This window comes from Tigriopus californicus, chromosome 1 (genome assembly GCF_007210705.1).
Source record: "Tigriopus californicus strain San Diego chromosome 1, Tcal_SD_v2.1, whole genome shotgun sequence".
NCBI classification, from domain to species: Eukaryota; Metazoa; Arthropoda; class Copepoda; order Harpacticoida; family Harpacticidae; genus Tigriopus; species Tigriopus californicus.
The window spans coordinates 5,424,754-5,439,657 of NC_081440.1; the positions used below are offsets into that span (position 1 = coordinate 5,424,754).

The 14,904-nt window shown below is 42.9% G+C and overlaps 1 protein-coding gene across 1 annotated transcript in view; it reads left to right on the plus strand.

The window, feature by feature from the left end:
- Positions 1 to 3,839, plus strand: part of LOC131884875 (uncharacterized) — a 12,564-nt gene extending 8,725 nt beyond the window's left edge. The window contains exons 8-10 of the mRNA XM_059232773.1: positions 93 to 134; positions 3,491 to 3,568; positions 3,641 to 3,839. Of these exons, the coding sequence (XP_059088756.1) occupies positions 93 to 134; positions 3,491 to 3,568; positions 3,641 to 3,738 (218 nt within the window). The 3' untranslated portion in view covers positions 3,739 to 3,839. The remainder of the gene's footprint in view (positions 1 to 92; positions 135 to 3,490; positions 3,569 to 3,640) is intronic.
- The last annotated feature ends 11,065 nt before the right edge of the window (positions 3,840 to 14,904 follow it).

Genomic DNA, 14,904 nt, shown 5'->3' on the forward strand with positions numbered 1-14,904 from the left:
AAGAACTAAACCGTTTTATACTTTGGAAACCCTTCTTTCAGCACAAATAAAGCTCTAGTACTTGTCAATTATTTTACTTTTCCTCCTTCCAGAATCTCGCCTGGTGTTGAAGGAATTCTACCACTTTTTGAACGGTAAGCTTTGACTTTGGAACTGTTGAGCATTATAACCTTTGTGCTTATCGTTTGAATCGAAAACCCTCAGGTAACCTTAAAAAAAGAATGTGTATGGACTTGACGATGATCTTAATCAGTATGCTATATATTCGTGCTGTTGCTTTGAGATGAAACCGAGATCGTGGTTGGACAAAGGAGGGCATATTTGTATGGGTTCGGCTTTAAAAGAGACATGACAAAGACTTTTTTTATACATCAGTTGGGCGAATAAAAACATGGCGCTAAACCCACCAAATGATTAGATTACATTTGATGGAAAAAGTTTTAAATATTTGAAAGATATTTTATCCCGAAGCGAAAATGTTGCCTGCTTCCTGGGATTGTATCGCTGATGGCTGACCACAACAGTAGTAAATGATACTGATGGCATGGAGTGCACCATGTAAATGGCAATTACTTCCAGCTTCTTTTGCGAAACTCCGAAAAAGCTTGCTGGAACAACACGTACAGTACGTAGTATGATCTGTGGTTTGAGTTGGCAAAACAAGCCCTCAACATCAGTTGAGATAAAAGCTCTTGGCATAGAAATGACACTCTGATATTTCTTTGGTTCAAGCAAGCTCTTACGCTGTTTGAGATGGGGAATGATTTTGGGCATAATTCTAAAACAAAGGTTTCCTCAATCTCCATTGTAGCCAATGAGAGTCACTTTTGAACATTTTGGCCGCCTGAGAATAAGAGCCAACTGGTAACATTGTGCACAGAAAAGTACATCTCGTTTGACAAGATATTAAAAAAAAGAAGCAAGCCCAAAAATACTTTAAAATTTCAGTAAAAAGTACTCAATTGAAATGTTTTCACCCGCTCTATTATCACTGACTTCAAAATAAGCATGGGTTCCTTTTCTTAACTTCGATTTCAGAGTTTGTCAATAAATCATAGACTTCTATGCTGTTGAGGATGCGTAATTTGTCTTTGAAGGAGCTCCAAACTTTCGTTTAGCTCTTAAAAGCTATTGCAAACGCCAATTTCCCCAAACTCTATTCAATGTATCACTGACTTGAAATTATGCACACTACTCAAAACAATGCACCATGGAATAAGAAGGCTTCACCTCGTCAAAAACAAAAATGCTCGGGCACATGAGGGTATTTCTTCAACTTGGCAAAGGGGAACATCGTCATTTTTACCGGCGAGTTGCTTTGGTGTTCATAAAAAATAAATTTAAAATTTGACTCCACACTATTACAAACCCTATTAGCCATCTTTTCCGATTGTATCAATAAGTCCTCTGGTTGAAACTAGGTGCTACTTGTTTAGATGACAATGAATCTCGCTCGCCCATTCAACATTTACTCACTCGATAGGCACATTTTCACCGCTCCAAAATTAGACTTTTAGGAGAAGTCATGGAATTGGACAACCATAACTTGTAACCAGATTTGGAAATCAAGTAATATTAAATTATAGATAAAAATGGTGGTTTTGACAGAAGGGACCACTTAGAACATCAATAATTTAAACAATGTATTATAATAATAAGCTTTATTGTGACTCTTTGTCATGTCATTTCGTTAGATGTATGAAAGTGTATGCATAAATATTTCTTGTACAGAGACACAATAAAATAATAGAGTAATCAAATGGTCAGAATGATGGAATAGCTGACTAGGATGCGATATCATAGTAAGATGACTAGAATTGGTTCACTGTACGTGAAAAAAGTGAAGAGGGTTGTCATAGACAGTACTTAAACAATTGGGTAGAGGAAAATGATGATAATCATGTTTTTACGTATTGCACAGGAGAGGATGGGGGAAAAAAGTGTTTCAATGGTCCGGTATGCCAACCTAGCGAGCTTTCATTAGTCAGTAAATGTTTTTTTCTTTAAAGGCGTTAAATAATTTCTGATTTAATCAAATGATATTTTGACCATTAATATGAAGTTCTAGATCTGTGCATAGGATTTCCCAGGGTCTCCGAATCAGATCCGAAGAGATTTTTTTGTAATCCGAAGCCGAGACTGTTTTTCCAATTCGACCGAATCCGAATCCGATTTTTTCCCTCGATCAGAATCTGAATCCGAGATTTTTTTGTTTTATCCGACTAAAATCTGAAATATTCTGCTTCATCTGATCCAAATCTGATTTTCACCGAATTGACTTTAAAAAAACTCATTCAATTTTAACAATATTTGTCTTTTTCCTGTTTAAACATTTTTAAATGATGAGATTGAGTATAGTTACCTTGTTCAAAATATAACCTTCATGTTTCAATGATGCCATTTTTTGTAACAATGAAAAATAACATATCTTGTCTTTGGGTCGTGTTTCAATTGTAGTACTATTGATTATTATTCATTATCAGAATGATGCAAAAGTTGTTTATTATCGGGCTTAATATGCTGAGGTATTCTAATTTCCTTTTTCCTAATCTTGACTGTAGAGACCTCCAATATTTCGATCCTTTTTTGTTAGCTTCAGAAATATTGGGTTTCTTTATTTGTGTGTGATTGTTACAAAACTGTTACTATTACTTTTATGATAGTAGTTCCATTCAGAGATTGTCACTTTGATGTTACCTTGATTTCCCTCACATTTTGAGAGTTGTGAAAGGAACCGTTCTCAAAAAAAATATCATGCATGTAGTTTATCTTGCAATTTTGAATTGGATCGGATCCGAGCCCAATCCGACTTTTTCCATTTCCCAATCCGAATCCGAACGAAATGTTCAATGCGACCGAATCCGAATCCGAAATTTGTTGGTTAATCCGATTAGAGTCGGGCCCGATGCACAGCTCTAAAACGAAACCCTTATCGATCAATTGCAGTTTTCAAGGAAATAAAGCTTATGATTTTGTCGAGTAAAATGTTTCCTCTTCGATTATTTTGAATTTGAATTTTATTTCTCCCTGGTACTTGTTTAACCACTACAAGGAATGTGAGCCCTAGTGCTAATGAAAGGAGAGGTTATCATCCTCAAATTTTTATCGCTTGAACTCTACGACGAATTAGAGTCGACAAACTTGGGTTGTTCCAAGAATTATATGATGAACAACTCTCCGAAGCAAAGAAGAAACGTTGACATCAATGTTCGAACGAAGTGGAACTGTCCTTACCCAGGCCTTGAAGGTGCTCTCAAAACTCACTTTGAGCCTCTATGGTAACTGTAAATGACCCTCAAACCTTAGGGCTCATGAAACCTCTACAAAATGTACAGTTCCAGATCGCATTTCCTACCTTCCTTGAACACAATACAGTTTAATCCCCGCTTTTCTCGCGCAAGCTCTGGTTTATATTTGATGTACTATTGAAATGGATTTAAGGCCTTATAGTAAACATACGATTTGCGTATTGACTTGACAGATATTTCAGATCGAAGTTACCGAAGACCATTTGAAGGAGAAACCAGAGTCCATCCGCTCCTCACCGTGACATTCCCGTCCTTAATTGGTGACAGCTCCTTCTCGCATAACCTTAACAGAACCTCTGATGATTATAAAGTACTTTTCTTTTTTTTTATAGGCCTGGCGGTGCTGCTAGTCGTTTTCTTCGGGATTTTCCGGGCGTGTCATTACGTTGCTTATGAAAGAAACCAGAAAAAAGAGCCAATCCCGGAGTGAGCAAGATGTCCGCATTATTCAACGGAAGAACATCAATTAATAATCTCGCAACCTAGATTATCATCTTTTGAGTAAATGTTCATTGACAATTTTTCTCGCCGTCGAATACTTAGTCACAATCATGGAAATTACCACACACCGAAATGAGTGTCAGAAGGCTAGCACAAGTAGACAAATGGTAGCTACTTGACTTTTACCGTCTGGTTGGGTGTGCGATTCATGTGTGCACTTTCCTGGGGAGGGTTTGAGCGTGGTAGCTTCGCTTGGAGAGCCGTTAAATATGGGAGGAGAGCTTCTTCCGTGGAAATTGAAATATGATTTGTTGGCTTAACTTGATTATGCCATTTCGAAATTAAGACCTTGCCATCAAAGTGGAAACCACAAACGCAGGGGGGGGGGGGTCACCGAAAAGATAAAACTTTTTGCTTTTACATTCCCAAATGAAGTGAGTTTTTCGAGGAAATCACTAATCACTAGACATGCTTGCATCTTGAGACACTTTTCTGACCAGTCAAGTCTCGCTAATTTTACAATCCACCACTCCCTTTCGTTGAAAAAAAAGGAGTAGTTGTAGAAACGTAGAAACGCTCCGAAATAAATGTGGTTTCAAGGTTCTCAGTGGAAACCAAGGGAGACTGACCAAGCGGGAGGTTAATTTCGCAGTATTGTGTCGTTCACCTTAACCGGATGAGTGGATGGAGGAAAAGTCAATATTGAATGAGAAGTACTGCCACCACCCTGGCTTAAGTTCATTAAAGTTTTATCTTCTGTGAAAAGAAGCACTGTATTTGATAGTCGAGCAGCCTTGAAGCACTTGAAATTATTCACATTCCGGAACATTGAGAACACAATCATGTTCATATGTGTCCATCAAATCTCACTTCAGAACCACGCTCTGTGCGAAAACCTGGTTCCCCTTTAATATTTCCCTTTTCCTGTGCTTTTGAACCATTCCACCACAGAGACTTTGGCGGAGGCTGGATCGGAGACTTTCACGCCCCCTGAAAAATGGCATCCAGGCCATGAAAGTGGCAAAGCTGCCACTGAGCCACAACGAGACGACAACAGCAGTACACAGCAGCAGCAGCAACAACAACAACAACAGGAGCGTCAACTGATGTGCCAACTCTGTCTAAAGTGAATGGATGGTTGTGTTTGGGGGGTTGCTCTGGATTTCTACAACGAGGCGAATAAGGAAAAAAAAACAGCTTGAGAATATATAGCTTCGCGTTTCGTTTACTAGCGTGCAGTCGAGATTATTTATGAGTACACTTTACTCTGTGAAATAAATCTATTAACGAGCCTTGGCTTCCTGTTATAATTCATGTAAACGAGACTTGGCATATCTATAATCAGAAAACTATTATCCCGACCGAAAGAATGGCCTAAGCAGGTAACCGCATAAACCAGAGGCGAGAGACGGTAGATCTACATAGGTACATACCTACATACAGGAACAGCCACACAGGCTCTAGTTTCAACATGGGCCTATCTTTAAGACACCTTAGTAAAACGACATTCTCATTGCGCTAGGAAAGTGGGTTTTTTCTGGTAGAATGTAAAAAAATGATGGTTAAATCCCTGTGCCAATGAATGACCGTTAAAATGCCTTCTTGGAAGTCGATACGCCGGGCACTTGGGTGAAAAAGTCATTTATTACGCTGATGGCATCGTGTAATCTCAAACCGACCACATGGTAAACAAGCACTAGGGTCGCTGCTTCCATCCAAGGGCTTGGATTAGGTAAAGGAGCACCATTGGACCGCTTTGAGATTGGAACTCCACCATCCACAGGGATAGCATACGTGTATACTCCATACTGCGGGAGAGAGGGAAAAGATAGTGTCTCTATCTTTCGCTACGTGTATGATGAATTGATTTTGAAATTTTTGATTAATTCCCTGAAATTATAGCCACTCGGGAGCTTGAACAAGCTTCTGCCATCATCGTTCAAGCTTCCATCCATTGCTACCGCCACCGACGCTATTACTTCTACTTCCACCACCACTACGACGACCATCACCATCACCACGACGACCATCATCCATGGTTTTGTGTGTCGCAGATAAAGCCAGGCCTTCACTTTTAACGATCATACTTCATTTATGCTCCGATCCCAAGTAAGTACGCACACGAGAGAGTGAAGACGAGGGAGAACCTTAATCTACGGACTACCATTCCACTAGAAGCTCTTCCATGCACGTATCCGAACCAACCACCAATACCGCCACTTCTGCTATCACTACTTCAGTATTATGGACTATTGTGGATGCAGTACCCCGTACCACCACTTGGCAAGTGTAAGTGTGCATTGCTTCAACAACCATCATCAAAGCCACTGATGATGATTATGAACCATCCAAGCCGTGGCTCGGAAGGGCTCTCTAAAATACTTCACTGCATGTACTGTAATGTACATGTTGTATCTGCCTGCTCTATAAAACGATATGAGCACCAAATATGCAATTATGAGGAACACAGCCCGCCAGGATCGTCATAAACTGGGTTCGAATCATCTTGCTAATGGCTGTCACTCATATACCCTGGAACTGAAATAGTGGTATTTTTTTCTTCATTGATCCGTCCATCTGCCGATCTCTTTTAGTTCAGATCATGTGCCTTGGGCATTCATCTCTGGAATCATGACCTATTTGTCAAGAGGCTCAAGATGACTCTGGAATATTAAGTGCGTTTTGGGTACCCAACCATTCCGACTGGTTTGAGCGTCGTTTCCCCTTGGTTCGCCAGTTGGATTTCCCTGTCATTTCCTCCATTTCCTGTCTGCCAAGTGGGCGAGGTCTCCTCCTTCATGTTCTCGTGGTCCTGTCAGTTTGTTTTAACTAATGATTTCATTATTACAAATGATGTTCACTCGGGTCATTTAGAGTGGTATGAATCGAATCATCAACCATTTCACTACTGGAAACCAGGCTTCAGAAGCACATTGTTGTGGTTGGTTGGTTGGATGGTCGGTTGGTTGGATGCAGGAAGTTGAAAACAGATCTGATTCCTTCTCGGACTTGTGCCAAAATCGAGTTCGGACACTTTCTTGGTACTACCTACGGACCCTCGCTTTGGAGTATCGTATTTGCAACTTTTGTGTCCAGATCCGTCTCAATTATCGCCAGCAAACCCCAAATCCGAAGAGTGGGAGCCAAAACACCCAGTACCATATTTTCTGAGACGTAGACACATACAGCCAACCGAAAAGATTGAAGTTCGCATTTGATGATTGATCCGAATTTGACGTTCCCATTCTCCAACTTGTTGCCCGCGCCCGGGTTTTCACTTCGGATCGAATCGGAAGTGCCCTGATCTGGATTGAGAGGGGGGGGGATTGAGGGGGAGGGGTTTAGGGAGCTAGAACTCAAGATCATAATAATGTGTCGAAGTCGGATGGTTAAAAATTGCCTTAGATGTACGTCGGAACAATTTTTGTTCTGATACAAGGTCCATGAGCATCACGGATTGAGTTAGAGAGGCACTCGATGTTTCTTGAGAGTGGGTCCATGAGAAGCGTTTTATCTTCTCAAATGGACTCTCAGAGACCTTTTCTTGTGGTGACAAATGGAGTTTTCGCTCCATTGTCCAAATCTCGGTGATCTGTCTTTCAAAAGTGGGCGGGAACCCACTTTTTGTGAGTGAAGGAGAGGGAGACAGAGGGAGAAAACGAAGAACAAGAGGAGGATCGCTTCAACAACCCAAATCGAAAAACAATATTGAACTGCACTCTGTTGTGCTCGACATTCAGTCGTGAGAATCGGATGAACTCTCTGTCCAATCTTGACTAGTCCCAAAGCTGAAGATTCATCTAAATCTCAAAATGTAGATAAAACGCGAATCTTGTCAGTGTGTGCGAATGAGCAGAACATCGCTTCTCCGGATGGCCAACGTGTCGCAGCCACCACCTGAACCCGACCAAACATCAGGGAGGCGAGTCGCGAGTTGTCGGGCCCGAGGCATTATTCATCTCTTAAACTAGAATGACAAACCGTATTTTGACAACGGAGCAACAACATTGCCATTGCTAATGTCCAAGTGAACGATATAACCGCGGGGCCCACCAACCATCCATCCAACCATCCATCCATCCAAGGGACCAAGCGACAAAGAGAAATGTCTTCCAACTACTCCCAACCTCCGGCTACTGGACACACTGATCTAATCGGTTGACTCTGTTGTGGAAATCAATTAACTTTGTCGATCTGGTTTCGGATTTGATGTTAATTCAATCCTGAAGACTGGTCTGTAGATGAACACAGTGTTTTGAGTTGGTATGTAAATGCTGGTCTTAAACATCAAGTTGGCGAATTCAAGCAGTGTTTCAATGCCTTGGTGATCGTTTACAAGAGATGCGACAGAGAGAACAGACATGATTTTCCCAAGGCGACCTCATTCTGCCACATATTCTGGATAAAATCACTGTCGCGAATCCCAATCTCCAGAAAAATGGATCTGATCTAGCGCCGTGTTTCTTTCGGTCTCACCCAAGAAGGACCTTAAAAGACATCTACCTACTATCTGAAGCAGGTGCTTGCTGTTCATTGCTTAGGACAAACTTGCATGTAGAGAGTTGGTTGCTTCACTCGCTTGAATTATTGAAGAATTGAGGGAGTTGAATCCCGACTCTGTGGATTGATGGCTCCGAGTCATGTCCGTAAATCTTGGCTACTTTCAAGTCGGCACTGAAGGAGGAGGAAAAAGAAAAAGAAGGAGACGTAGAGCAAGAACAAGAACAAGGAGCTTGAAGCAAGCATGAAGCCTTGAACGACGCCATAAGCACCGAGCAAAAGTGGGAGATGTCTTCGGAGCCAAAGGTTCCAACCCCCTTGGACTGGATGGCGCCACTCATCGACACTGTTGGAAACGCAATCCAAAACAGAACGAGCAAGGATCATTGGAAAATGTGTGATCAACGAAAGTGACCACAGCCTGATTTGAAATAATGAATTTGTTCATCTGAAAGGCTTCTTCTACCCTTGGCCCTGTAATTAAAGACAGGTAAAGCACTTATCACGTTTGCCACCTCTGACAATGATGAGCTCGGCTTTGCTGGTAAAAGAGCGAGAGGTAGCGCACCAATACTAAGATTTGGGCATCAATCTGAATCGGGGACCTACTTGGCTAGCAGGCCTGAATTGGAGCGCGTTTCAGGAGCAAGCCACGTAGTCGACAGATAACAACCAACATGATGATGATGATGATTCCCATCCCGCAAGTGTGTAATTACAACCTTCCTACTACCACACACCATGTATATAGTAGAAGGTGAACGGTAGTCTAGGTGAAGTAGACAAGTGGTGGAGAAAATTGCACTCGGTAGGTGCTCCTCACCCGGGAAAAAGAATCCCACTCATTGGCAGCTCAATCAATTAAAACGTGACTCCCGCTTTCAATGATCTCAATGACTCCGTATTTGATCGGGGGTAATCAATGACACCTTTAAATAGGGCCAATTTCACTGATGCCCACGTATCGTCGAGTATGGTCGATTCTGAGATGGAACCCCCCTTTTTTCCATGATATTTCATGGAATCGAGGAAAGTGCTTAAGAGAATTCCTCGTCGCCCCGATGCCGAGCTAGCCATCTTGTTAAAAAGATCCGATTAGAAGATAAAGCAAAGTCTTTAATACTTGGCTTTGTTCGCAGATCACGGAAGCTCTGGTGGGTCGTAAAATAACTTTCCACTGATGCCTAGGGACACCTCATACATTGGTATCCAAGTCGTGTGGGAATCCCCGGTTCATTCCCAAGCTCATCCCTGCAAATGTGTACTACCTATTTACAGTGTCCGTATTTACGTATACGTAAACATGGACCGGATTCACTTCACACGACGAGCATTATGCACCGTTCTCAGGGCAAAAATAGCAAGCTAGATGGATAGATATGTATGGCAGTACTGTACGTACGTAGATGGATGGATGGTTGGATGAACAGAGAGCTCTCCTCGCTCATCGAGTGATCGACTAACTGACACGTGAAAGTCGCAAAGTGAACCCAGGTCCCGGTTTACGTGCAGTATACAATGCAGACGGGTCTGACACAACAGCTCCTTATAATGATGGATTTGTCGTGGACTTGAGGACTAATTATGCTAATATACCTGACGATAAAGCAAGCTTGCAGGGAAGGTGATTGTTGAGGTTTTCCTGTTTGCAGACTTCTCACTGGCCTCCAACCCCCCACTTCCCCCACTAGCACCAACCCTCCACCCGAATCCGAAGGTATTTTCCATTTTTGTACACAAAGTGAAACTGGAAACTTGGGAACACCATTTGCCACATGAAACCAATAAAATTCAGAAAACGATATTTTCCGAATCTCTTCACGATAAAAAAAAACTTGTCTTGGTCTCCGTTAGCTAGCTTTAGAGTGGGATACCATTTCGTTAATTTGCATCTAAATAGTGTGTAAATATGGCGACTAGTGTAAAAGACTCCACTCTACATTACATCTGGATAGGGTAATGAAAATCCTCGCCAATTCGCCGGGCTAGTCGAGTGGTTCCAGTCATTGATAATGGCAAGTGGTCTCCTCATGGAATATGCATGAGAGAATGTTTGGCATGTTTTTAAAATCCTTCCCGTAAAATGTACAATACCCGTGTTCCATGAAATGAGGTGGTATCAAATCCAACTAAGAGACCAGCGGGCTATTAAGCATTTCCATATCGGTTAGAGCCGACCCAACCAACGGGGCCAGTTCAACCCACCCCTCTGGGTTGAAAATAAGGGCTTGGAAGTGTTTTCATTGTGCTTCAAAAGAAGATGCCGAATGTTGTTTACTGGCTTTGTTGGTCCACCTCTCAAAGAGAAAAGCATAAAAGACGACGACAACGGCGAAACAGAAGAAGGAGAACAAGACCGTCTTGTTCTTCAGTTCTTCTTTGAATCCTCTTTTCAGAGAGTCCATTGTATGGGAATCTTCTTGAGACAATCCGAGTCAAAGAAGGATGCTTCATTTCTCCATTTCATCGGGGAGCCTTCCTTTGAACTCGGTGGTGCACTTTTGTATAATTCTATTTAGCCTGCAGGAGAATTATTTTCATCTTTCGAGCCTCTGTCCTCGTCGTGAGGGTCCCACCAGAGAATCCAAGTCAGTCAGTCGTCAGGGTTGGGAGATGGTGTTTACTTAAGCAGGTTCGTGGTTTCTAGTTAGCTTGCTCGAGGAGCCGAAAAACTTTTTTTTCTGCCTTCTTCGTCTCCTTCTTCCTACTGGCGATGTCGGGTAGAGGTGGTTACGAGGCCAACAATTTTGGGATGCATCACGCAATGCACCCATCAGCACGACAGCATGCGATATGGGTTGATCTTGGGGGTATGACAGAGTAAGACGAAAACAAGAACAAGAACAACGCCAACTGGAAGAATAAAACGAAGAAGAAGAAAAAGAAAAAGAAGAAGGAGGAGGAGGAGGACTTGACTTGGTAAACAGGCACAAAACCTCAACGGATCATGGCTTGTCGGAGTACGTCTGGGAGCATGCACGTTTCTGGAACGGCGTGTTCAGACAAGAAGGGTGCTGCCAATACTGATTTGGGAGACCGTCCACGATCCATGGAACCAATGTTAGTATCAAGTCCAGATTTCTTAAGTCTGGATCAAATATCGTATCGATTATACGACCTAGGACATTTTGAGACGGCTCTTTGGGATGCGATGTCCATTATATGATAATCTGGAGAAGCAATTGAGTGCGGTTTCAAATGTTTTTTCAAAGTTGAGATTTTGTATTCATTTGTCCCACATGTTTAATATTTCGATTGGTCTTACCTGTCTAATTCGATAGGTTTGGGCATTTTTTTTATCAATTATGCACTATTCAAGAAATCTCAAGTAACTTCTTGAAATAATCCATGCTTGTTGGCCATACGTGTCATCTATGTAATTGAATGTACATATTTTGTGAAACTGACCTGTTGAAATGCCAAATGTCATGCTCAACATGGTTTTTAGAGGTACCTCCACGAACATTCGCATTGTTTTTCTTTTTGAAGGCCTAACCCAAAATACAAGGACTCATTTTTATGATTGGATGAACGTCGACCTACAAAAGACTTGCTCTACAATGAGCCAATGTTGAATGCAATCAAAATAGCGCCAATCCTGATTCAAGCCATCATGAGTGCACGTGAATTCCCGTTCAATTCAAATGTTTGCATTGGACAAAGTGGGAACAGAATAATAAAACCGGGGGTGTTATATTCTTGCGGTTTTCTGGCTTTTCAAAATGTGCTTTCGTTTGTGGTCGCTCTGGTGATTACAAGCCTTATTCATTTATTTCTCACATGCAACAACAAAACCCACCACCACAAATCCACAATCACCCACAATGCCTCTCTTTACGAGCGAGCAAACCGAAAGGTTTAATCAAAACACATGTAGGTTGTAGATCCCAGTAGACAAACAAGCCGGCCGTTCGTCACCCTGATTCCAACCCAATAGGTGACCAAACGTCGCTGCTTGAACTTTTACCCTTATTGATTCGAATTGACCTGAACGAACCACCAAAGCCTTGTCTCCGTTGGAACAAATGTAAAGTCAATGTCCCAGCACCACCGACAGATCCTGCTGATAACGGCGCTTCGCTCGATGACAAATGAGTTGACTATCCAAGCGGGAAATCAACACCCTGGGAGACGCTGATTGTCTCTATTGGATTTTTTTTCTTTCCTTTTTTTTCTGGATGGAGGAGAACAAATTATTACTGCTTCGTGTATTATCACGTGAAATCGTTCTAGGACCAGGTAAATAGTTGTGAAAAGTGGTCTCGATACACCCGGGTGTCCCTAGATCTATCTCATGTGACTAGAGTCTCTTAACCGATACTGTGTACACGCAAGGAACCTAGTTGTTCCGTCTCACACATCAACGCGTATCCCGATTCAATTCTCCGCCGATCCTTCTTCCATGGTTCAGCCAGGGGGATTTTTTTACGAAACAGATATGACAAATCTATAATTTTCATCTTTCTACCCTATTGACTTCGTGATTTGTGACGGCCAGTGGGCACAAGTGCATGTCCACACGCATTCTGTTACAATAGGATCGACACCAAAAACTTAAGACTAACTCCCAGTCCTCAAGTGTGACCAGCATGTGCATCGGCACTACTAGTATACTAGAACATTTTGATACCCAACGCCTTTAATGGAAACTGGGTACTTCTAAGAGCTCTCCTCACTTAGAGCTCGGACGAAGGACTGGAAACCACCGTCAAAGCACATTTTAAACTTCAGCCAGTCGGTCGGTGGGTCTGTCGGTTGGTTGGTTGGTTGGTTGGTTGTTCGTTCTTTCGTTCTTTCGTTCGTTCATGCCACCAAAATATGGTCCAAGTCGAAGCTGGCAACCCGAAGTACTTCAAAAAGTGGGCGAGACTCAGTATAACAGATTGTCCTCTAATTATACCCTCTGTCCCTAGCCAAATGGCTGGTTGAGCTAGTAGTACGTACGTACGTACGTACATACATACATACATACGCAGCGGCAGGCACATGCAGAAAGGTGATTCCAATGGAACTGTATTGTACTACGTTATTCGCGGGGCTCCAACTTCACAACTTCGGGGAGGAGAGCTTCATCGTAAGCCCTCTCTCAGAAATATCCGAGGGAGTCTCTCAGAGTGCCGAAGAACGCTCGGTTTCCCCGGTAGGTAATGGGCTACACGGGGATATCCAGCCAGCAATCGATCAAATTCGGAGGATCCCGGAGACCAGCTAGCTTAGGTGAAAAATGAAATGCAAGTATCAGCAAGATCGGAATTCTATTTTGAACCCAAGGCGTTGAACGCTTCTCTGTGTCCAGCCCTTTTTTGACATTGAGCAAACTCTATCCAGTTCCAGTACATAGATTTTAGCACGAAAGAAGAGAGTGAAGTGAAGGAAGGAGCGAGAAGGAACCAGGTGGGCTGGCTAAGATGGAGGGCCCCCTTCAACAACCATCCCCTTGGAACATTATTGAGGCAGTGGCAGCCGTCACGTCACTTTGGGGGAGCGAGGGCTATTTATTGCTTGTGTGTCGGAATGGATTTTTCATGCAAATTGTACCGAGAGTTTTGAGATTTGCTGAGCCACACAATGCCATTCTTGGCAATTTTGAGCCGTCCGAGCATCAAGTCGGCAAGCACCTCCAACCCTCGTGTGCTCATTTATGGCCAAGATGATATATCATAAAGTTCGGAGCTCTCCTCAAGAGCATGAAACGATGAAACGAATAACCTCGAGACAATGGGTGGAATGACTTGACACTTCCAAGTCGTTTTCCGAGCTATTTTCCACTCTGACTTTTTGAATCGGGAATGAGAACAATGCCATGAACAGGCGAGACCATTTGTTTGTTCAAGGGGTTAAATCCATGGCTCTGGGGCCCACTATCATCCACCTCCATCGCCGAATCGTGAGATAACCGACCAACCAACCAACCAACCAACCAACCAACCAACCAACCAACCAACCAACCAACCAACCAACCACTTGTGCCTCACATAATCGTCATTTCCAAATTCCACTTTCATCACGCACGCACCATCGCAATAGATACACACATTAGTACCGCACTCCCCTGTCGGTCGTACAGTAGGAAGGTAGATGATCCCGAGTTAACCAGGAATTGTTTTACTCAACCCGATGAGACCTCGGAATTTCTCACGCCTTTGACAGGACCTGCGGGACATGGTCGGCGAGGTCTCCGCCCAGACTCTGCGGGTGACGAGAAGGATGATCCATCCTTGAGCGACTCCTCTGCTACTCTATACACTAAGAACACTGCCTCTGGCCCTAACTATCCCTTTCGCATGTGGCTGTTGTGGCTTCTGACCGCAAGCAGGATAACTTTTTGACGAGTTTCCAACTCAGTTTGTTCATTTGCCGCTTTTACTTCGAAAGGGTTGTTCCTCGTTGATGATCCCAGCACGAGAGAAGACCAGAGAGTCCCGAGACTCTTTCAAAAGGGTGTGTAGAGCACCGAACACTAAACATTGAGCAGTCCCCGCCAAGGACCTCGTCGCCTGGGTCATGTCGCTTTTTCGGCAAACTCTTTTGTTTTTGGTCATCACCAGTCGTCTAATGAAGGGAACCCAACCGAGCCCACAAGACGCCGTTTCAATCACTGGCATGTCATCAAAAGTCGACCCTAAAACATCAGCATCTGAAAATAGTTCACCTT